Genomic DNA, 25,227 nt, shown 5'->3' with positions numbered 1-25,227 from the left:
GTTAGTTTATTCTAGCGCAGGGAGAGCCGAACGCCGAGGATACACGAGTTTTACGTTTCAGATAATTTCGTCTATTTTTGGAATTTTCGGAAAGCGTGGCTGCTACACTGGCGAGAGACACCGAGGAAAATGTATAATTTTAGTGGAAATGTATTCTTTATGAGGTTAGATTTGAAAGTATTAGGCTTCTTGGAAGTTTCAATTTAACGGGCAAATATTAGCATCTATTCAATTTTCACCTACCATCTACCACAAACCATATTAAAGAAGAAAAAATTTGCTATGTTTTAGATACGTACAACATTAAGGAAACTTGTTAGAAAGAGTTTATTTATAAGAGTTCTTATTTTATTGTAAGCTTTACAAAGAGTATATATATTTCTGAAAATTAACAATAGTCAAGCGACGTGACTCATTACTGTATCAAGTTGTATGTTTACATCTGTACATATTTCTATCGTTCTGAACATCCGCCTACATCTGCATAGGAAATAATTTTTCCAACTTCCATTTTGTATCCACGTCATCCACCTACGCTATTTCATTTATCCTAACTATGAAAGAGATTAAAAAAAGTTATTTTTTTTATTTGGAAATAGTTTACAATCAATTCTCATTGAGAATTATAAGTAAATTATTCTGGATTATTTAAAGCTAGAGGGTAATGTCTTTTTAGCTTGCGGATCTGATCCGTTGTGTCAAGTAATTGAGTAACTAGTCGGTTTTGATGGTTGTTAATTTTTATGTTACATCTATTACTGAATTTGGATATTTCTTCATTAACTGTAGGTATCTTAAGGTCGCGATGTATTGTTTTGTTGGCAACATACCAAAGTGCATCTATTGAGGATCTTAGAGTTTTTGATTGGAATCGTTGAAGAATTTCTATGTTGGAATTACTCGCTGTTCCCCATAGTTTGATACCATATTTCCAAACAGGTTTTAATATGGCTTTATATAGCATTATTTTACTCTGCACGCGTAAGTTGGAACGTCTACCAATGAGTCAGTAGAATAAAAAAAATTATGGCACAGTTGAAGTTGAAGCTTATTTTTCTTCAAATTCTTGGCTTCTATGGAACACGTAGTGATTCCGGACATTTGGTTGGCAAAATGCATATAATTTCATATTAGTTCTTATATTTCATTTTTATTCGCATTTGATTCTTGTAATTCATATTTTCAATCACAGAATTACATTCTAACTTCATAGTCACTAGCACGATAAAAGAAGTTAGAGAAACTTCTTCAAAATTGATATAGAAATGCGAGAAAGATAGGCGAAATGCATATGCAGAGTTTCAACTCAAAGGGAGTGCAAAACCAGTCCAGAGTATGCAAACCAAGAGTGTGAATCCAACTAAGGGTATGTCAACCTTAGATGTAACTTGCGATTCGCTAAACCAACAACCATCTCATCTAAAATTCAAACTCGGCTCTGTAACATTAATTTATCACGGAGATAGCATGTAGAAATTATCTTATGCGTACATTACGAGTGTCAGACGAATTTACAATTCGTTAACCTAAATGGGATGCAACTGCAAAGACAGTGATTAGACGAGACGAGTTACAAATGCAGCTGAATAAATCTACGCTGTAATCATTTAAAAAGCTCGTTAAATAATTGAGAAATTGACAATCTTCTATCTCAAATCATTCGTTTAAAAAATCTTTCCTCTAATTTCTCATTGCGTCACTTTCCTAGCAAACCAACGATACGTAAAGCGAATACAATCTTCCTCGCCCCATATACTATAAAACACGATATCAAAGATAATTCCATGAAAATTCGATGAGAAACACACGACAAACGTTCTAACGTCAGTACACTTTCAAATCTACGAAAACCTTCAAAATTCAGCTAAAACAGGCAGAGACAACGTTTCTGCGCGATTTTTACTCGGTCGAGGCGTGATCGTATGCAAATTGAAAAGAACGACGAGAGGATTGCGTCGCAGCGTGGAATTGCAACGCAATTCAAGCAAGCCGAAGGCTGCAAGTCCGTTCAGCGACCGAGTTAGGGTTCCAAAGCCGTTTCAAAAGCCGACAACGGGTTTTCTACCGGCAACGAGAAACCGACAGCACACGTGGAAATAGCACAACGCGTTTGCCCTCGGCGATTTTTCCGTCCACGAGCCGGCAAATTACGCGCGGTTTTGGGGTCGCTGGTTATTTCTGTCCGCTTTTGTCGGCAAATGGGTAATTAATGCGCTCTTAAAGACGACGAAATGGCGACACAAAGCTTGTTTGACTTTCACGGTAGGTGGTTCCCGCGGAATTTGATTCGCGAGTTGCGCTTTTAGGGAATTTCTGTAGACCGGCGTTTCGTTATTTCTCAAAGTTTCTAACTTTGTTTCGTTTTCTGACGGATCTCGAATAATTAGATCCGCGGATTTTTATGCATTTCTACCAAACTGAAAGTATCACTGTACAAAAGCTGACTGAATGTATATAATTTGTAAAGATATATAAAATATTTGAGAAAGAATACTCGTGTTCATGTTTAATAGATAAAGTGAATCTTTATTTCTTTAATTGTATTCGTAAAGATAAAAATTTGCATAAAGATCAGTTTGGAACGACTAGTTGTTTGGTTTTTTTTCTACATTTTTTTACTACTTTGTGATCCTTCATTTTATACAATTTTCTTGTAGTCAGATTTAACAGTTATTTCTCTTCTTAAAATTAATTAAAGAATTATTTATACAAAGGTTTATTCATATACGAGGCTATTTACCAACAGAGCTCACAATGTTCAAACGTTAAGATGAAAAACCTTCGTTTAATCTGAAAGCAGACAGACAGAAATTATTGATAGTAGGTGTACGACAATAATAATTGCGATTAAACGTGAAATACGTGACTCGTCTGCAATTTAATGAGTAATCACGTCAAGAGAGAAAAACCATTACCATTGTCTATAAAATTAGTCAGTGTTACAATACCATTACGCTCCCTCGCACTCGGCAAGATTACAGTCGTGCTTTTGCTCGCAGAGGACTACAAAGACCTTTAATTTACTAACTCCTGTATGCGACGTTCCTGCAGGACAATTAACGAAACCTAATCAAGTACTCTGAAACAGGGTAGCAACCAATTTGCATCCTCGTCGAATAAATTTTTGGCAATGTGATCCATCGTCATAGCAACTCTAAATTCAAACGGTGTATTTCTTGAATGTTATGTAAGTTTTCATCTTTAATCCTAAACTAATACTTTAATCCTACAATTATACGACGACTAAAATATAGAATTTGTATGAAAGAAAAATTGAAATATGCGTATGGTAAATAAAATAAAATAATATACATATATTATTTATATTAATATAATGATATATATATATATGGTTCAGGAGAAGAAACAAGTCTTTATCCACGTGTTTCACGCCATACATCGTTTTCACCCACTTCAAACTTTTCTAAACAGATATTAACGTCATTTAAAATTCTAAATGAAAATGATGGTTTGGTTATGTAAATACCAGCTAAGGGTATGACTTGTTGTTTGCTTTTTTATGTGAAGAATTCTTAGTAGAATGACTCACGAATCGCGCTGGTCATCGTATTTTCTCATGTTCAACTTCATAAGTTTCCTAAGCTCCAAAATTAAACATAAGATGAGATCTTCATTGACGTAACTTCTACTTCAAGTGCAAATCTCGATCACGAGTTTGTTATTTTTAAGAGTAAAGATCTTTAGAAAATATGAAATTCTTCATTGAAATCTTCACTATCATCGAACCAACAACAAGAAGATGACATTTTTCTTCGTTAATTATTTATTAAATTTTTCGATCTTCTTTTCAAGCTTTATAAATTTCGGTAGGATGAAGATTCAAATGAAAATCATTACTAGTAATAACTATGCAATCTGTCGTTAACTCCACGTCAAGAAAGTTTGTTTTCTCCGCATCAATGTCTTATAGGATTTCTCAATATTCTCTTAAAACACGTAACTTTCGAAAACAATGGAAATTAAAGTCTTTAATTAAAACTTTACCACAATGTTAGTTGTTACTCACTCGCTAACAGAAAATACACTTTCTTTCACATTTACATTCTGTTATATAAAACTTCTCAATATCTTTCCAAAGTTCGCACTCTTTGAGAAACTGCAGATTCGGATAAAAATCTCATGACAATGCACACCATTATAAATTTCAGCAAATTCCATTCTATGCTATTTTCTGTAAACTCACCTATATAAACCATCTGTCATCTTTACACTACGAGAAAACGTAAATATCAATTAAAATCATACCATCAAAATTATACCTCCATATACACGAGCTATCAATTCCACAACAAAAATACACTTTTCGTCAACTTAGAACCGTAAAGTATCAGAAAACTCTTGCGATAATTCGCACTACTATTAACATATTCGTTGCTATTTACTACGTCTATCTATTATACATATTTTAAGCAACAATTTTTCTTCAAACACATTGTCTTTTAAACTATATTGTATTAAAACTCAAAGAAAGTACAATCCAACGATTATGTCAACAGCATTGCTTAAATAACTGAGCATAATCGACGCAGCATATGCGTCACTAACAGAGAATATCCACCTCAAACTCTTCTAAACTAAAATATACTCGAACTTTTGCACGAAGAGCGATAGATTTGTCACTTTTGCCTCGAACAATCGATAGATTCGTAAACTCTACTCACTGTCTTGCATCAGTCGTGTTCAAACAACGTACCACCGGTCATAGATCGAAAAGAAAACAAGGTTCCTCATGGATCGCGCACGTTTGCAACTTGTTTTATCACGATTTGCTTTTCTTCTCGGGAACGGTTCATTGTCGCGTTGTCAACTCGAGTTTTCTGACGATCTCGGCGCCGGATCGCATTCGCCGCGTATGCTAATTTTGCTGGTGCAGTCACGTGCTTTCGCAACGAGGATGCACCGGCTTGGCGTCGCTCAACAGCGAATATGAATGTTCCGACACCGGGATTTGCTCTGTGCCTGCGCTGGAATTTTTTTCTACGCTTTTCACGACCTCTTTTGTTACCATTATTAAAACATTCCGCTGTTGTTCTTCTCTAAGCTGTGTTTTGAGTGCTTCAGTTTGAAACACGGGCTTGTAGATCGTTTAGCAGAAAAATTTGTTCTTCTTGTGATAAGATATCTTTTTAGAATGTGGGATTTTTTCTCACATTTTTATAAAATTGATGTAATACGGCAAAATTGAAATAATTTTTATCGCGAAAAAATACATTTGACGTTTGGTTAATAACTTGTTGAAGCGCAGTGTTGCTCACGTGCAACGTCAAGTGTGAGAATATTAAAAGAAACGTATTGTTCGTGTTTTTAAAGGGAAAGAAGTAGCGAAGGAAATTCATTTTATTGAGATAGTTTCTAGGTTAGGAAGATTAATAATTCGGTAAACTGTGACAGTGTCGAGTCCAGGTCAGAATTTATATTCGTAGATATGTTGAGTAAAAGATTAGCTGGGAATAAACGAACGATTTTCTAAAGATGGAGAAACTTCGTATTTCATTTCAACTAGTTTTTCTAGACTGAACAAAGATGATTTACAAAAACGAGGAACATTGTTCATATTGGAAAATGCTTTTATTAAGTGAAGAATTTATTTAAAAGTAAATATGAGTAAAACTGCGTCGTGATATAAAAGTAATTAAGAGTAATTAACAATTGCCACTATAGTTTTAATCGATCATTTATTTCCCATATATGTAATAACTTTTTAAGTTTGAGAAATATTTTTCCTAAAGTTTCAGAGTTCTACCTAAAGAGAAAAAAATAGATTGATTTAAATTTGAAACTTTTACTTAACGCAAGAGAAAAAGCTAAGAAAAGTACTAAGTAAAAAAGATACTAAGAATAATTGTTGTAAGTCTTGATGCTTCAAATTAAATATTGTTCTTTTAAAAATTGTTATATGTCTGCTTATCTCAAAAAGAAGGAAGGAAGGAACATTAGTTAAATTAAAAATCTTCAATTAATTATAGAAACGTCTATTTAGAGTTTAAGAGTCCTAACATTTCCCTCAAACAAGAAGCTTTTTAGATTTTTGCAGACAAGAAGATTTTTAATTTCATTTAAATAATTGCTTCGAAATAAATTGGCAGATAAATTAAAGTTCAGCCGCGCGTTTTTTTCGAAAAGAGAACTTCATCCAGCTTTCAAGGGGATCGCGCAATTCTTTCCTTAAACTGAAATAAATTTTCCTTAATGCAGGCGAAACTAGAGCGCAGCGGAAGCTGCTATTGGTACTTACGCTTAATAAGTTACAATAACGTTAATTACTGCAGATAATTACGTTAAAACTCTAATATAATTACAACGTGACTCGCTCGTGGAATTCTCTCGTCTGTCGTTACTACAGAAAGATTTTACAGTTATGTTTGGATGTTGTTGAAACGCAATAACAAGGTAGCTTCTACCCCCAAAAATCGATTACAATTTTCTATTTATTTAATTATAACAAAAGACTGTTATAATTAAATCTTCACCCGACCCTAAATTCAATACAACTACAACCATCTGTTTCAGTAAACAACGTTTTCTATCCCGAAACTGTACAAACGAATAACTTTTACAATCCAAAAGATGATCATTATGAATATCCGAATTACACAGAACAAAGAGTTTCCTTTCTCAAAAAAAAAAAAAAAAAAAAAAAATCAAATTTACGGCAGCCTATCCAAACACTGGAGCGTAGCATTCAAAGTACGGTGGGAAAGGAAGCGAGACAAACGGATCCACGAAACATCCATCAACGCGGAAGAATCCCAGAGCGTGTGAAAGGGGTTGTAAAAATCTGCATGGCCGAGTTTAATATCGAGGAACAAACGATGATTCCGGTGAGCTGACAAACTCTCTCATCCCCTTCTTCTCCCCAATTCCTTTTCTCGATTGTACTCTTCATTCTCCCGGCGGAAAATTTCTTTTCTGCTTACGACTGACTGATACCTCTCTTTCATCGGTAGATAGAAGACTAGAAAATAAGGCGCAAGGTGTACGTGGATTCTATCAGTGAGAATCATATCCACCTGTGCCCAGTGGTCATTATCCTGTCTTCGTTTCTTCCATTTCCTCTTTCCTTCCATCATTCTTTTCTTCTTCTTCTTCCGTTCACCAGCAACGTAACAGGGTAAAGAGTGGAACAAAAAGAAAAAAAAGAAAAGAAAAGAGATCCGAGGGATGGAAGGAGAGAATATTAAAAACTTTTTCCATAAAGCGTCTTTGCGAGGCGAGACGCCGTTAGAGCGAGCATGAAAGCTTTGGTTCCTTGCAGTTTCAAGCGTATCCTCGCCGGTTTTTCCGAATTAGTTCAGACGGTTTTCCGCGTTGCGCCTCCTATTTTTCTCGGCTTTTTTTCTTCGCCACTTGGGCCGCGGGTGAAATGAGCGCACGGCCCCTTTCGCTGTGGATAAACGCGGCACAGAGCTCGAGAAGAGAGGAAACCCCGGGAATAGTAAAATTTAATTTCGACCATTTTAGTTGTGCATCGCGCCAAGTCATTTGGCATTTCGAGGAAATGCTCGGCCTTGAGATTATCGGTGGAAATTCGCGATGGTTAATAACATTGAAAGGAATGTTCGTGGAATATTTTTAATAGAAACGAAAGATAAGGCGAGGGATACAACGAGAGTTTATGGATGTGTGTGTGTATAGGTGTAAATACTTAGGGAGGATGGGAATTACGGCAGACTAAAATCTACTGGAAAGTGTGGTTTGAAGTTTCAAGCTCAGTCTGAAGCTGAGATGTGGAGTCACGATGCAAATGTTTATTTCATTTGGTTGAAACTTGGTCTTGCAGTAAATACTAAAAACTTCGCTACGTATTTCTAGAAATGTAATGCGAAGAATTATCACTATCATGAAAAAATATTTTAATAGGAAAGAGAAATATTTTTTTTTGCCAAAAATTCAATTCTAATTGTGTATATTGAAAATTTTATTAATTGATAGTAGAAGAATGATAGTTTGTAAGGTATCGTGGCAAATATTCAGAGGAACAAAGCATACAGATCGATAAGAGCACGTTGACGTTATCAGAAGGTTAATTGGAAGTACGTGTTTGCGATTGCTTGCCACCTAATTAAGGAAACTGGATACGTAAATATGATTAGGAATGCGATTGAATGCGCAACAAATTAATTAGGTATGATATTTAATTGATGAAAGGTTTGTGAAAGCTGACGATAGAACGAATTATACAATATAGACCGATGCTTGAAGAAGATCTGAAACACTTGAAGAGTTGATTCAAGTGTAGCTACTTACATACGTATATGTAATTACGAAGTACTATCGAACAGAGAGGATCAGAAACATCTATAACGATTACTTTTCTGAACTCAAGAAGATTGTCTTGCCTTTTCTTTTAATTTAAAATTTAGCTTGTACTGTATTTACTTTGAAGAAATACAAAATAAACGAAGAAATACGAAGTAAAGGAACGTACACCTTCCACGTCTATCAAGACAAATTCTATTTTTATCTATTAAAAAATTCTCAGTGAAATAATAAAGAAAAGTCAAATAAAAGAATATCTGCTCGTACTTTCTTCCACAAAGAAAAATTCCCTTCTACATCAATTCAATTCCAATAGCAACTTCATTATAGAAACTCTTTATGATACTACTACCACCGTTTCCATTACAGCAATAGCACTACTTTCAACGCGAAAACCGTTACGCTGTACGATTATCCTCGCACAATATAAAACGAAAGAAAGATATCACGTACTCCCTTTTTCTTCGCCTTTGTTTCTTCCCCTTCCTCTTCTGTGCATTGTGTCTCTTTGCCCATCTCTCCATTCCAAATTTCACGTTCGTTCGAACGATTCGCCAGGGCCACCAGGCGAATTATAGTGATTTACGAGCGTTGATTTACGCTCGACAGATACGTCGATTCCAACGCCTCCAAATTATCCTCTCGAAGAGTCATTAAATAATCGAGGCAACGTTTCGTCAACAAATAAACTCCATTCGACGAGGCGTGCGAAATAACCAGAAGAAGGACGTCGTCGCGACCATTGATTTCGGGAGGAGAACGCGCGAAGTCAGTTTTCCTCGTCGCGAAGAAGTTGGCAAGTTCGCTCTGATGGATCTCGATCAACGTGCAACCCATTCATCTCGTATACGACGTCGAAACAGAGCTATCTTCTGACGCTCGTCGTCCTTGTTCTAAATCCCCCGATCGTGTTCTTTGATGTTACACCTCCTCTTCTTTTCACTTTTTCCTGCTCTTTTTTCCTTTCTTTATTTCCTCCGGATGATTGTCTGCATCTTTTCTTACGGAGTTACGGAGCGATGATAGAGTTACTTGGAAATTGAATTTTTCTTGCGGCTGATGATCCATAAGATCTGCTTCTTCTTTCTGATTCTCGTAGTTTAATCTTCTCTATTAGTCTTAATAGTTACCCTATTTTTGGCTTCACTTTTGTTATTGTTCCGTTTCCCCGATAGTTTTGATTTATTTTCTTCGTTGTTTCCAGTAATTATCGTAATATATTGCTTTGATTTGTTGCTCTTCTTTCTCTTACGTACAGTATTTTCTGTATTATTTTTTATAGTTATCGTATGTTTGCTTCGAATTTTGTTATTCTCCTTCTTCGATGGAATTAATTTTCTTTTGTGTTTATTGCTTTTAATAGCTACCCAATCTTTTTATTTATCGTTCTTGTTTGACTTCTTTGACCGCTTAATCCTTAGAATATTCGAGCTATGATTTCCTCGGATAGAACATTTCTGAGAAATTGTGCCAAGTCCTACTATTAATTAACGTAAGAAACTTCGAACTTTTAGCAAAACGACGATAATATTCAATGAACGACGAAAAAATAAATAATATAAAAATTGAATAACAGAAGAAAATCTATTAATATGGATATCAAATATTTATACGTTTAAAAGCTTGTAACTTCGTTCTTTCAACAGAGACGAACGATTTTTCGTATTATTATTTATGAAAGAGGTTTGGAAAATCTACTAAGAACTTTTTAACTTATATAATCCTAAGAAAGATTCGAAATATTTCCGTCAATCAGTATATGTATCTTTCCAAACATCATTTCTCGGATCACATTAGATCACATCACGTGTTTACACGCTGTTACACGAGATTATTTTAGCAGAAGTAAAATCTTGCATCCGGTAGTGTAAATGTTTCGAAAAACACATGAATCTTGTTTGAATGATATTAAGTATCGTTTGAGGCAGCTTTACTTTCAAACAGAATATAGATTATATACAAATTTCCCAAAAATAGCCGTGTATATCATCTATTACTATTTTCATCTACATTGCGTTCTGTGTATACTAAGCAAATTTCAAAAGAAAATAAAAATAAAAAAAGGAAAAAAATCTCCAAATCAGCGAGTCACTCTAAGCAAAGAAACGATCAATTTTCTACCGATTATCGATCAAAAAATTATGTATAATATACTGTATAGTAAATCAATTTTATGTTAAAAAATAAATGCAACAGAGATATAAATCTCTCGCAAGAAGACGATAAACAGAGTAAATAGAGGAAATGTAACGTTCACAAAGATTAAGTGTAATTACCACTATCACCGTCTCACAAAAATATTTCTCCGATTCATCTTAAACTTCACAAAAGCATCGTCTTAACGCATTAACACATCACCACGAAATTTTCACTGGCAGTCAATTCGCGTCTTTCAATAATTAACTGTAAGTCACTGTTTAATTTCTCTTTTTCGTTGAAGTATTTCTCCATTTCTTTCTACTGGCAAACTATATCAGCACGATTAAAGCAACGTTCGATCGATACAATCTTCACCGCTAACTAATCTCTCTGATCGATTTTCAATTTTCAATTACGTCGTGGAAACAATCGTCCAATTTTCATGAACGATTAACAAAAATTCCTTGAATCCTCGTCCAAATGTTTTTAACTCTCGCCAAAATGTCTCTGTAACTTGGTAACAGCGCACGTAAGCTTCGATACACAAAATCTTGGCTAAAACTCGATCCATTCGCCAAACTATCCTCTGGAAATTGAACTTTCGAATAAAACGGCACGATATATTGATGTGAAAAATCAACGTATCTGTTGGCACACGTCAGAGAAAAAATGGAAAGTCTCGGTGAAAAGAGGCAGACATGCCTGTCGTTTTGAGCCTCCGGATAAAACTAGTTCGCGGATGGCTGTTGAAGCCCGTTAGCCCTCTCCTTCTTTCTCCGTCGCGCGCGCGACTATTTAAATCTTTTGTAATAGCTACTGGCCAAGACGAGCTTCCACCAAGATTCTGTCGTCACGTGGCGACAAGAACGCTGTCCATGTTCAGCTTTCGTAGGATATCTCCACTTTGAGCATCTTCTTTGGGGTGGTTTCGGTGGTTTCTTGGTGGTTTTAGCCACTTGAAATTTGTTTCTCAAAATTTCCAAGTAGTAAGAGAATAGTTTCCTAGAGTTGGAATAGTTCTTAGAGGCTGGCCTTTGGGAAAATGTCGCCCTCTGACGAATTTCTCCTTATGACGTCGATGATTTTTCTTCCGAAGAAATTTTCTCCAAGTTTCTTCTTTCTCTCTTTTTCATCGCTTGTATGTTTTTGTTAAAAATGACAAATTTCTCGTGTATATTTTTTGTTGTCGATGATTGATAAGGTTTTCGAGAGCGACATTAAGAGCATTTTAAAATGTAAATTAATGCTTGGTGACGACGTGCGGAAATTTTATGACGTTAACGAAGAAACTTTTATTGTTTGGATAAAATTAAATTGAAATTTTCCAGGAAAGAGATTTCCGATAATCTTCGATCATTTGCTTAGATATATTTTTCCGCTAATTCCTATATTTTAGTGATGATAAGTTCTTCGAAAAAGTGTTCTTAAATTGCGTGTCAAGCATCATCGATCTTTGTATAAGAAGATCTTAAAAAACAATTTTCCTATATCCCGATTCTCACGATAACTACAAGTTAAATTAATCGCTGCAAAAATAGCTCATCGTTAAGAAAACCAGACTTTCCTTTTTTTTAGTGTTTTTTTTTAAACATGCTCTTGCCATGCCTCAAAAATAATCGTGAAAGTACAATCTGCTGTTATTTTAAACAAAACACAAAACAGACACTCGTCTTTTAAACACAGAATCTCGAGAGTAGCTGAAGAGGTCAGAGGAAAACTGATACAAGTGAGAAAATATTTCAGTTACAAGGACAATAAATAAAGTTTGTGTTTTATAGAAACATTTCATTTTTTATATATCATTTTTTTTTTATATCAAACATTAAAACGTTAGATGTCATCGTTATCACGAAAAAATATATCCACTATTTTTCTTTTAAAAGATGCGTTCACACCGCGTTTCTACTGGGTTCTTCGATTACGCTTCTTTGCATTTTTTAAGATAATCTGCCTAAGTAGTCTCCGTACATAGAACAATTACTCTCAAATATTCGTTTTAAACGAACGTTTCATTTCGTTTGATTTTGGAAATCTGTATCCTTTTCTACATAGAAATATGTCATACAAATGATACTACATACAAATCATGCCATATGAAAAACAACTACATTTGTATTATTTTTCCACCAAGTTCTTCAACGATACCTGTTAGTAAAAATTATAACTTTTGGTGATTTCCTAGAATATACTTTAAAATAGCGTAATTCGCTCTTTTTAACGTTAATTACCTTCCAAACGTTCGAAACGCGTGTTGTGATTTAAACAAAAATACAACAGTTACTCTACATGTTCATCAAGTTCTCCTATTTTACCTAATACTAAAAATAATAGCTTTTATCGATTTTTAAAGGTATTGTTTAAAATAGCCTGTCCAAGTCTTCCTAGCGTTGCTTTAACTTTAAACATTCCTATTCAATTTCAACCCCGACGTCTTAGCAGTTCACCCATCTCGTGGCAACCACCAACTGACAGAGAAATAAATTTTTCGGTGTCTCAGATTTCATCCAACGTGATACAGCTACCGTGACGCAACACAGGCCTTTTCCCCCTAGGCAAAAAACACACGCATGAAAGAAAATACGCGGCCTCTAGGATGACGAATCGTTGATTAGGACGCGGCACGTTTCCTTCACGCTGCAATGTAATCTGTCAAGCGTTTTAAAAACGCCTGAAAATAATCCAGCGTGACGCAAGGGGCTGTATAGCTCTCGCTTGTCGAGTTTACAAGCCCCCCATGAAATTCTGAGATCCGTACAGGTAGAAATAGTATGAGCACCATGACCAAGAGGCGTGGAAATTATGGGGAATAGTGATCAATAGAGATTCGGTTCGAATCAAATCATTTTTTCAAATGTTTCAAGTCTGATTGAATTTATTTGGTGAGAGGTTCTTGGTGGAATTGTATTAGATTGTCCGAGAAGTGTCTTTCTTTTACAGACCCGTCTTTTACAACGATGCATTTTTATACAAACATGAAACCTTATCTGTCGAACGTTGTGATCTTTATTTTGATAGAACAAAATGGATCATACGTAATTTGATAAAATAATATAAAACGGAAAATGTTGTGCATCCATTAATTCCTTATAAAACGAAAGAAACTTTTCGGACGACCTAATACGTAGATAACTTTGTCAGAGGTTTCCTATAGAAATTACAGAGAATTACTATATTAGGAAGTATTTTTAGATGAACTTTTATTTTCTGAGAGATTGATTCAATCGCTGTGCTATAGTAACGCAGAAAATAATTTGCAAATATATATAAAGCGATATTTTCTTTAAACCAATTTTTGTTTTCGAAGAAAGTTTGTTATTGCATCGATATTAATTACATTTTTAATGAGCATGTCTAGATCACTGTGTTATAGTGGCAATAAAATTAATTGGAAATATTTTACAAAATATTTTTATATTAACTTTATTGTTAAGAAATAAAATCTTGTTTTGGAAGAAATTGATTTGGAAAATTTGTTCCTCCTATTTCGATTCCGTAGGATCTATGAGCAAGCATTATCTGTTCCATTTATATTTGTTGGTATTTATAAAATTGTACTTTGCATATTATCACTCTTAACGGAATCATAATCAATAATTATGATATATTTATATGAAATTTCTCTATATTCATAATTTGTGTAAAGAATTAGAACTACCCTCATTCGTGTTTCTTAACAGGTAACGTGATTTATAATTTGACAGAAATAAGAATGTTGAAGTAAACTGAGATACATCGGAAAATAAGATTTCAGTATTTGTAATGAGAAATTTTTGCGCGAAATATTCACTTCCTATTGATTGTACGTAGTAGGAGTTTATCAGAATTGGAAAGCTATCAATTTACTAGGAAAAGCAGAAGACTAGGTTAAACGATCGAGTTAAGATATGAAAAGGTGAAACAAATTTCAATAACAGTTTCTCAGGAAACGTAAAGGATAATAAAGTTCGAGGCCTGAATCCACTTCGCCAATTTACAATTCTGATTCATTATTACAAACTCAGCTTTCAACAACGTTGAAATCTTACCAAAATGTTTTTATTCTATTGTATAGGTAACCAATGATGGTTCATTAACGTTTAAGACGCACCATATTATTTCTATTTTTAATATATATAACTGTTAGAATATATAAAACATTAGAATAGAATTAGAGTAATATTATATGGAAGAATAACAAATATTTTAAATAAAAGAAGATAAACTTGTGTGTACGTAACATTTCAAAATTCTTTCAAAACTTATCATGTTCAAGAGTTTCTTTAGACACTTAGACGTGAGTATGAAAAGAAAGTTCTACAAATGAAAAAGCTTTAGAAAATATTTCCAAATTCATGCTTACTTTCTTATCGAGTTTTCTAATAATGTAATGAAGATTGTTCGACATGGACATTTCATGGTGTTTAATAACTGTGTTTAATTTTGAAGATACGTTTTCTCCCGCTCATATGAACGACGCTCTTCAAGAATCGGTATAGAAACGACATCTGGATTTCTAGAGCTTCGGTAGAACAAGCGTTTGCCGTGGGCGGGCATTGCTGCCAAAACAAAGCTTTTCTTGGCTCGATGGATAAACAAATTTTGAGAAAATAGCCGGCTTTTCGCAATTCTTCGCCGGCATGAAAATATTCGACACGTTCTAAACGTTTCATCGTTATGTTGTATTTGTTCAGAAATTAGTTATCTTCCATCCCCCGCTACTTTCTTCCTACAGTACACCTTTAATCCTTCAATTTATAACATTTGCAATTAAACATTTAGAGAACATCGTTACTTTGTATTTGACTTTTCATTTTCTAATATTATACCATCTAATGACAAAATCCGCAATCACTTAGTTGCCAACCCAATAGTATTATCATTTTGGTATTCTTTGTTATGCAATTTTTCAAAGGTCTTTTGTTATATTTTCATTAGGCGAAGCCTGCACTTAGTTTGTTTATATTTTCCTTTGGACGTAATACTAGGGTCATAGTAACTTTATCAGTTTCACCTTTTTCCTAAATAAAACATGTTTTTATACAACAAACAACTTTATCTCTTTAATATTCAAAGGAATTTTTAAAATAATGATTATAGATATTCGTTTTTATTGGAGTTTTAAATAGTTAGAATTTACGAGCTATTTAGAATTTAGGGCATAATAAATTTAAAAAGACCATCATGTTTTCATTACTATCACACTGACAAATTTTCCAAAAAGTTTTATAGCGCCCTAGAACACGTAACACGTAGCATCTAAATCTTCCTTATGACTCGAATATTTTTCTCATGCCACGAACACCATTATCTCTGCTTATATAATCAGCCTGGTTACCAATATATTTTGACCTAAAATGTTTAGATAATACATAATGCACGTTTGTTCTCCGGAAAACTGGTAGATAAACCAAATCTATATCATAAATTTCTATCCGCACCGCTGCCAAAGGTATTATTCTTCTATATTTGACTGCTTCAGAAAATTCCACGAGAAATAAAAACAATTAGTACACTCACCATCATCGGAATCATTCAGTCATTGGTTTAAAATAGTAGCGAGATCCATTAAATCACTATTTTACATTTATTCACTTGTCTTCGTTCTTCTTCACGATGATGAAATTCAACAAAATTTCTTTCGCGATTCGAAGATGAAGAAAAATTCGATTTTCCATCTTCGAATTTTTAGCACAATACTCTTTCTAGTATTTTACTTTTATTTTGCCTTATACAAATATCAATTTATACTGTACGTTAGAGGTAGTATAGGTTGGAGATTTTGCAAGATTTATCACGAATAATTATGAAAATATGTTGGAAAATTCGAGAGGTCGAGTGACTGGAACTGCGACAGCTGCCGGCCGGACACGAAGTTGGCGCGTTTGGCTAAGTTTCGAAAATAGTTCGCACCGGATTCGACGATGGTGTGTCTATTTGTAGCATAAAACAACCAGTCAGACCCGCCACGTTTAATTTACGAAACTCCCTAGCAATCTAGTAAAAACTATCTCCTCTTTCAGAAATATCATTTTTATTCCTCTTGTTCTTTGTTTTATCTTTTTCGTAATGAAACATTATTTTTGATTTTTCATATCATAACTACATAACTTTAGGTATATAACCTTTTCCAAAACATTGTAAAATATGATATAGCATTATCTCTGTTTCATAGTCGTTTCTTTTATTTTGAGAATATAGCAAGACTTTCGGTAAAACATGAAGTAAAGCAGCTTAAAACAGTTTTTCTATGCTTTTGTCTGAACACCCTTCACTTTATCTAATATGCAATTATTGCCGAATGCTCTTTATTATTCGATATTAGCATTTTTTTGTCTAATATCCCATCTTTTATCTAATATTCCCCGTAAATAATAATTGAAAAATTTTCTGAAAAGAAGGATCTCTATGATCCATGACGAACACGTATGTACTGAGCACTTGTTTTAGTCAAATAGTTCAATTACCATTGTATTTCTTTCATAAATAGACAAAGAGAAAAGTTGATTAAAAGTCATTAAAATGATAAATTCAAACTAGGTAATACTAAAGCTGATTACGTAATTACGTATTATTCGCTAATATTAAACAACTAGAACTGAGACATCCGATGCAGTTTTGTCTCATTGGATCTTTTTCCCGGAACTTTTTCAATTCCGCTATATGCATTATAAACGTGTGGTACAGAATTGCTGAGCAGGAACAGCCCAGAACAGTAATTCCGACTATGCTAACATAGTAATCCGGTAATATCATAAACTCTTTACCTTGCTCTACTTCAGCGTTAATATGAATAGTCCTCAGCCTCAGCTCTTCGTTCTCATAAATCATCCCTCGCGAGGATTTCCGGTCGAGCTTCCTGTTTGGTTTTACGCTGCAGTCTCTCCGCCTGGCTCTCAGCATCCCAGCGCCACCAACTCTGACACCAGTACCCGCCATCATTTCATTAATTCGATAATGTCACAGTCACAATAAATTAAAAAAGAAGCGAAATATAAGAGAAGAAGAAATTCACTTCGTCTAAGTGTTCCTTAGTCTACCGATTAAAAACTCGTAACATGTCCTTTTTTTCTTTAAACTTAAACTTCTTTAGGGTTAAACTCACTGTCCTCGATGCAGTTATTTTCGAGTGAATGCTAATAAGCAAAAATGTATGTTTTATGGGGAACAAGGAGGGACGTTCCGTTGGTTGATTTTTACTTGTGTCTTCTTGTAGCTTTACGATCAGCTGTGAGCCATTTCATGCAGTTTGTACTTTCACTTGATGCCCGTGGACGCGTTAAAACATATTGCGCCATTAAGAAGCGAGTTTAAAGTCTTGAGAGAGAGAGAAGCGGCGTGTTCAAGTGGCGTTTAATCTTACGTGAAGCTTTTAAATTGGATTTGTGGCGCTGAACTTCCCTCAGATTTTCTTCTTTATGGGCTTCTCTCGAAATTTTTCTTCCTTCCAACTATCTCCAATCGTTCTTTCCCTAATCTTTTTGGGATATTAACTTTCACGTCTTTTAATTTCCCTCTCTATTAATTTTCTTCCTACCTTAGATGCCTTGCATCTCATTTCACTGTTACCAATATAATTAATATCGATTTTGTGTTGTATTTTAGATGTCTGTAATTATTTTGTATCTTGGAAATTGTCTTAAATTTTATTCCCGTTTTTCCTACATTCTTAAATAATTGCATGTCAGTAATTCCAGGACTTATTAATTTCGCTCTGTTCGAATTCCATCGAGTTAAATAATCAAGTTAAATAATTATTGTTTAATTTCTCACTTAAACTTCTCTCAAGCCAGTTCCTCTCACTTTCCCTTTTCTAAATCTCTCAAGATTTCATATTTTCTCAGATTTTTCAGAAATATCGGTCTCAGAATCTTCGCTTCGATCATATCAGGCTTTTTCTTCTCTTTTCTAGAACCAACCTCACGCTCTTAAATTCGGCCCAAATTCTATCCCGCTTCTAAAATTTCTCACGCGTATTATACTCTCTCTCTCTCTCTCTCTCTCTTTCTCTCTCTCTCTCTCTCTCCTGCCACTCCTCTATCATTCGATTTTCAACTTCACATACACCTTTCACTTCCTCTGGCCTGCAAACCATGAACCGGAATAAGAAAATTCCATCCAACCTACGCCCTCGTTCTCAAGAATCAACGTCCATAAAAATGGGCGTAGAAATTCCAGAAAAATTGCAAGTTGGATCGAAGCGTCGTGCGACCAGCTCGATCGTAAGACAAGGCCCTTTTCATCGGAAACGGCATGCTTTCCATCGAGTTGCCGCGCGTCCGCGCCAAACCCGAAAGAATTTGCATCATCCGTTCGTTTATCACGCGTTGTTCCTCCGGCGCAATTTGCCTGCCCATTATTCAAGCGTTTATCAGCGTTTTCGAGCGCCCCAGCCCCCCTCTCCTCTTGCACGCCGCTTTTGTCCTTGTGTATTTCTTTCAATTTATTCGCGCGTCCTCCGGCATTTTATCCTAGATGTTCCGCCGCTTCCGGTTTCCTCTCGCTTCGATTCGCCGGGATTTATTCGTGCCGCTGATCCGAATTTATCGCGCACGAATTTTTTCTACCCCCACAAGTTGCTGTCAAGGGTCGAAGCTGGTTTTCCATGGGACTTGGGACCAACCGTTTCCAGTGAACTTTGAAAACATTTGCTGCTTCCTTCGTCTCTTTCTGTTACCTTTTCAGAGAGGATTTTGAAGAAAATTCCTGTTGGACATTAGATCGCATTGTTCGATTTGATATTTGAGATCGCTAGGTTGGTTTTCTCACGTAGTTAGTCGTTGAAAAGTTGAAGATTTTCAATATCAAATTTCTTTTCCATGATATCGATACTTGTTGAGAATATTCGAGTATTTGAACCTAATTATAAGGTTCATTCCGTCTTCCTTTCGTTTTTGTTGCTAGAAAATGATTCAACGGGTAGTTGCAACGCTGTTGTGATTCCAATGGTTTTAAAAAATATCTTCTGTATTCAAGATTCTTCAAATTGATCTTCAGAAAGTCTACAGATATATCCGAGTTAAATTAAATCCTTCGAGTTATCTTCTAAATCCAGTTTGGATAGATTCCTTTGATGACTGGATCATTTCTCTGAAAAATAAAATATTAATGTTACTTATTAAAATTATTAATGTTGTATAGATTTTTAAAAATTCAATTCAGACTAACTTACCTACACATTTCGTACGTAATAAATTTAAAACACGTTTGAAAGAAATTTTGAAATTCCAATGTTTCCTATTTGATACTTTAATCTCTTCGAAGTTAAAAAATTTGTTTCTTAAATACGATAAATTAGTAATCGGATTTGAAATATATAATTCAAGGTTTCTAACGATGATTAATTGTAAGTAAATAATTGTACAGGATTATTGTGGTAACACGCGTGAGAACTCGTTTCGATTTAAACAGTTTATTTCACGGCGCGTTGAGCACGAGAAACAACCGAAACGCAACTAAATAACTTGCAATCGGCTAATCAGCTTCAACACTGGAATCGAATAAAGTGCTCGGATAATCAAAATTGTAATTCTTGCCTAAATAAACCGCTGAATGCAATTAGTTGGAACATGTGGCAAAATCAGTGAAATATTGAAATTAAATTCGAAAATTATTTGTTTATAATACGCGTATCCTGTATACGTTTGGTATTATCTAAATTCCACAGTCAATTTCATATGATATTTTCAAAAAACGACGAAATACATAATTCAGAATTAAAAGAACAAATTGAGGAAATATTCTAATTTAGAAATTGAACCTTAAAGACTTTCCATAGAATATTTTACCGTAGAATACACTTCCTTATATATTTCGACTACTTATTTATTTCGAAGTTCGTTTAGTAGCAACTAATAGTTGCTACTTCTTTTAATACAATTAGAGCTTGAGAATTAGGTCATGATAATAATAAATTCAAAAGACAAAATAGGAAGAGAAACTCATTACTTTATGTGAAATTTACGAACAAACAAAAACCTTCTTAATGTACATCGAACAATGAACGAACAAATGCAGAGATAATTATCATATAGCAGAAATATTATTTGGAACGAAATAATTAAAAAATCTCCTGTAATTAAATGTAATATCTGATCAGAATACATTTTTATATTCGCGAGTGAACAAAGTCCTGCTTGATAAAGATCAAATAACGAGTATTAAACGCAGCTACAGCCATCATTCCATATATATAAAATCATTTCAAACGAGGCAATTGAAAATAAAAAGAAGTAGATAAGTAGTGGAATCGTATCTATTTATTTCCTATACCTGTTCGCTTATTTTTGTCTTCGACTGTATCGCATATATCCAATTGTTCACGTTCGTATCTGTCTCGTATATCGCGCCATATATGTATCATTTTCAAAGCATTAACCCTTTCGCTACGGGTGGTTTTTCTGCCGCGTCAAAACAGTGCACAGTGCGCGAAGAAAATCGTCAGCGACCGCGTTTACGCCTCACTGCTAACCGAGCTGTTCTGACGGTGTTTTACGAAGAAAAAATGTTTCCTCAAAACAGAGAATTTATAATTTCTTAACACACTCACTTTTAATTACAATTTGGAAACAAAAAGATTACAGAATATAATAATATAATATAATATAATTGCATGATGCTAATAGCTTTTAATAATGGTATTTTTCGAAACATGGTGTTACACATAGGCTAACATGGCAAATCTGGCACTGGTATCGCGATTTGCTCCACAGTTCCCATCAACATTGCGATTATACTCGACAACACACTTCGATTTTTCAATCATTTTTGGCGTGTGATAATGACGTTTCATGTGAACAAATTTTTCATTGTAGAAAGAGGATAACATATACACTGCCCTCTTGTCACCGCCATCTTATTGTTAATAAAAGGCTTGAGGATGTATTAGGTTGTCCGAAAAGTTTCTGTCGTTTCATGAGGAAATAATAAACGCACAACGTTTTTTATTTTATTAGGTCATCCCATAAGTTCGTTCTGTTTTTCGAGCGGTTATATATGTTAAGATTGTTTACATACCTTTCAGTTTCATGGAAAAATGTAATCCCCCTCTCGTTGTACAACTTCTTCCCATTTTTCAAGTGCATTATCCTTATCGCCGTATGTTTATAAATCGACACATGAAATGTATACACAAAAGTCGGCACGAACTTATGGGATGTCCTAATATATTATTTTGTCGAATTACGACCAATTTTGTTCTGTTGATAACACCGCGACATTTCACAGACTTGTTTTCACATTTATATGAAGCTGCAGTCTTGTAAAAACACGTTTGCGAAAGAAAGACACTTTTCGGACAACCTGATACAATACTCGTCATATGTACAATTCGCGGCATCTTACGCACAGCGATTATAGCCGGACATTTTAGCGAAAGGGTTAAAGAAACTTGATTGAAAAAGCTCGCTGCAAACAGCATTTCAGAGAAACAAAAATCAACCAAGTAGAAAAGCAAAAGCCGAAAAAAGAAGATCGTGTCCGGCACAAAGAGCTAACCAACTGCCGAGACGTGGAAAACACCGCTAAAGACAAATCGAATAAGCGTGTGTTCAAAGGGCTCTCGTATGCTATGAAATTGAAGCCCTTCCAGGGAAAAAAGCAGCGAAATAGCACGAAAATGAATTATTCACGGAAGAGAAAATGGGAGGGAAGCAGCTTGAAAAATTTGCTAGGTCGAAAATCCAGGTCGACCGCAGCTTCGTCTTGGTTTCAAGCGTTCTCTGGCGAGCTGTCCCGAGGGATGGTCGATTAAAGCATTCGCCGGCGGGCCGATTCGGCCTTAAAGGCGCGGCACTCGCGCTTCCCGCTGCAGATATACATGGAATAGGAAAACATTCTCGGCGGAAAGCCGAGGTAGAACATAAATCTATGCTTTGAAGACCGTTTTTGGCTATAGCTCTTTCCCTCTCCTACGGCGGCGGCCGTGCTCTCTGTGTACAGTACACGGAGTCTGACGACGTGACATCAAAGAGCAAGAGGCCTGGGAGAGGCTGCCGCGAAAGGCAGACAGCATGAAAGCACAGGTGCATATCGTCGTGTCACTCGTTTGTGGGCTGTTGCGTTACTTTTCCGTGGAGGAGGATTCAGAGCAAAATGGGAGGAGGGGGGAGATTTAGGAAAGAAGCAGCGAGAGGGGTGTAGGGGAAGTTTCAAAGCTGGAGGAACGGATGGGATAGAGAAGAGAGATAGGAACAGATTGGAATACAAAAAAGGGATAGAAACCAGAAGAAGAAAATAGATTAGAATAGAATAGAAGAAAATAGATTTGAGAATGAGGAGAATAGAGAAGTTGATTGGAAGGAAAAAACGTTGCTGGTGTTAAAGGAGGAAATAAAAAGATACGGTTAGTGCTGAGAAAAGGGATGAATGAATAGAGAAGTGGGAAAAGGAAGGGATAGAAAAGCGATTGATGATACTAGCGATTGTGGATTATTATGAATGAAAGCTACTGGAGGATTAAATTAAGGAAGTAAGAAAATAGGAGCTTTGGAAGGAAGAGATATTATTATCTAGTGCTAGACGGGTGGAATGATTTAAACACGTAGCAGGGATTTGCTATGATTAAACGATTGAGAAATAGACGAGTAATCGATAATACGAGGGCTAGAGATGAATGAAAAGTAGTGGAAGATTGGAAAATGAGGAAACTGAGTATGTAGCTTAAAAAAGAAAGACGTTCTTAGTGCATGGAAGATATAGCAATAGAAATAAGAATAACGAATAAACGAAAAGATTTGAAGCTAGAGGAATAATTATTTCAAAGGAAGTGAGAGATTAAGAAATAACAGAGAAGAAAGAGATAGGGCAATGCGAATGAAAGAAGTGGTCAAAATGAAAGAAAATACATAAAAGTTGAGCAGAGGATAAGAAGAATGAAGAGGAAAGTGTTTAAAGGCAAAAGAATAATTAATTGATTATTTATCGATACTAAAGAAATGAAAATTTAGAGAATATGGAAAAAATAACAAATGATAAACGTAGAAGAGAATGACTAGGAAATAGGAAACCGATGAACACGAAAGAAAGAAATGATCGCAGTATGAGAAATAAATTATAACAGTAAGATAAAATAAAACAAAATGAAATTTTGTTATAATATAATTTTGTTAAAAGAAATGGCAGAATAGTAGAAATGACAATGAAAGGAGAATTATAAGAACAATGAGATTTTTAAATGGAATAGAAAGGAGACGTGAAAGACAAGAATTGGTTAAAACAGAAAGGCTAATTTTCAGGACAATAGAAAATTAAGAATAAGGTATAAAACGAAGAAGTCACGTGGAAGGAAGAATCGCAAAAGCGCACAAAGGTATTGAGATATTGAAAGAAAAGTAGAAACGAAACATGTATCTCCTGAAACTTAATTAGAAAGGAATAACTGAAAGAAATGCCAGGAAATGAAGAAATGATCCTAAAGAGAGATTGTAGTTGGAGAAACTTTGAAACGATGAAAGGAAGAAAAAAGGAAGGTAATTGAAACAAAGCAACGTAAAGGAAACGACACTGAATGAAGAAGCGCGAGAGGTTTAACAAACAAAGAGAAAAAAAGAGAATCGAGGAAAATGGACGTTGAGAGGAAGCCTAGAGAAAGGGAGGTTAAAAGAAAGTGAAATGAAGTCACAGAAACCTAAAGGAAAGCAAGCCTAAAAAAGAGATTTTAAAGAGGAGAGATCTGAAAGATGAAGAACATGAGAAATGAAAAATTCAAGAAATAAGGCACAGAGCGTAGCTTTAAGTGAAAAATATCCGTCAAGAATAATGTGATACTATGAAAATGAAAATAAATTTAGAACGGAAAGTTTAAAAAGTTTGTAAAAGAAAGACTTAAGAAGATTAGGAATACTCGAAAATAATAGTCTAAGAAGAAGGAGAAATGGCAAGAAAATTTAAAAAAAAAAACATTGCAAATATTTAAGACAACGATTTGCAGAAACTTCAGAAACCACAGACTCAAAAATAGAATTACAACAAATGAAAAATACCAAGAGCAAGGAAATACAATTACTATGAGTATAAAACGGAAAAAATAGGAAGCAAAAAGGAAAGCTTTAGTAAAAACAGATTTTAAAGGTTAAAAAGAGAAGAAGTCAACAAAAGACATAGGAAGGTAGATTAAAGGAGATCTTATAGAAAGGTGGATCAAAAGATACGAGAACTCGAGACAGAGAGAAGTATGGAGAAGGATCTAAATAGGCAAGAATTAAAAGAGAGGGATTTAGAAGAAGTGTTCTTCATCTATGGAAGGGAGCGAGAACCTAAAGAGACGGGGGTCAGGAACTAAAGAGATTAAGGCATGGAATCCTAGAAAAGGGGAGCTCAAAGAGACGTACACGCGGATTAAGAGAGAAGGGGATCAAATGAAGAAGGATTAAGAGTCAAAGATTTTGAAAAAAAGAGGCACTGTTACGGAAGGGACGCAAATAGATACACGCGTGTAAGAATAAAGGAATGAGCAAAAATGAGCCAGGAGTTAGAACCAGAATACGAATATTGTTCAAACAAACAGGTGTTATCAAAATCATTTTACAAAATAGAACGATAAATGTTAATTACAGAAACTACTTTAATAGCTACTTTATTATTTATGAAAACAATGAGATTAATTTATTTATCAGAAAGATAAAGAAATTTAGAAGATTGTATGAAAAATAATATTTCAAGCTCAAGAAGAAAACTTTCCAAAATGAATAAAAATAATAAACACTGCGATGGTGAAAATCACGATAGAAAAAATGAAATGAAAATGTAATGAAAAACTAAATCACACGATTAACCTGAAATATATATGAAAGAATAATGGTGTCTAGAAGAATAGGAAATAGTTAGATGGAA

The 25,227-nt window shown here is 34.7% G+C and overlaps 2 protein-coding genes across 7 annotated transcripts in view; one reads left to right on the top strand and one right to left on the bottom strand.

Moving 5' to 3' along the window:
• Positions 1-25,227, top strand: part of LOC100645050 (tyrosine-protein kinase transmembrane receptor Ror) — a 347,662-nt gene that overhangs the window by 108,422 nt on the left and 214,013 nt on the right. The gene's annotated exons all lie outside the window — the stretch shown is intronic.
• LOC105666016 overlaps positions 1-25,227 on the bottom strand; it is a 59,237-nt gene that overhangs the window by 20,749 nt on the left and 13,261 nt on the right. For 2 of the 5 annotated variants that reach the window (XM_048408295.1, XM_048408294.1), the window contains exon 3: positions 17,163-19,485. In XM_048408295.1, the coding sequence (XP_048264252.1) occupies positions 17,163-17,337 (175 nt within the window). In that variant the 5' untranslated portion in view covers positions 17,338-19,485. Of the gene's footprint in view, positions 1-4,682; positions 7,855-8,733; positions 11,158-17,162; positions 19,486-25,227 lie in introns of those variants that run through there. The other 3 variants (XM_048408296.1, XM_012311287.3, XM_012311288.3) reach the window with 3 other exon arrangements.

The sequence above is a fragment of the Bombus terrestris genome, chromosome 8 (assembly GCF_910591885.1).
Source record: "Bombus terrestris chromosome 8, iyBomTerr1.2, whole genome shotgun sequence".
NCBI lineage: Eukaryota > Metazoa > Arthropoda > Insecta > Hymenoptera > Apidae > Bombus > Bombus terrestris.
Note: the sequence above shows the minus strand (reverse complement) of the source record. Positions and strands in the feature narration are given on the sequence as shown.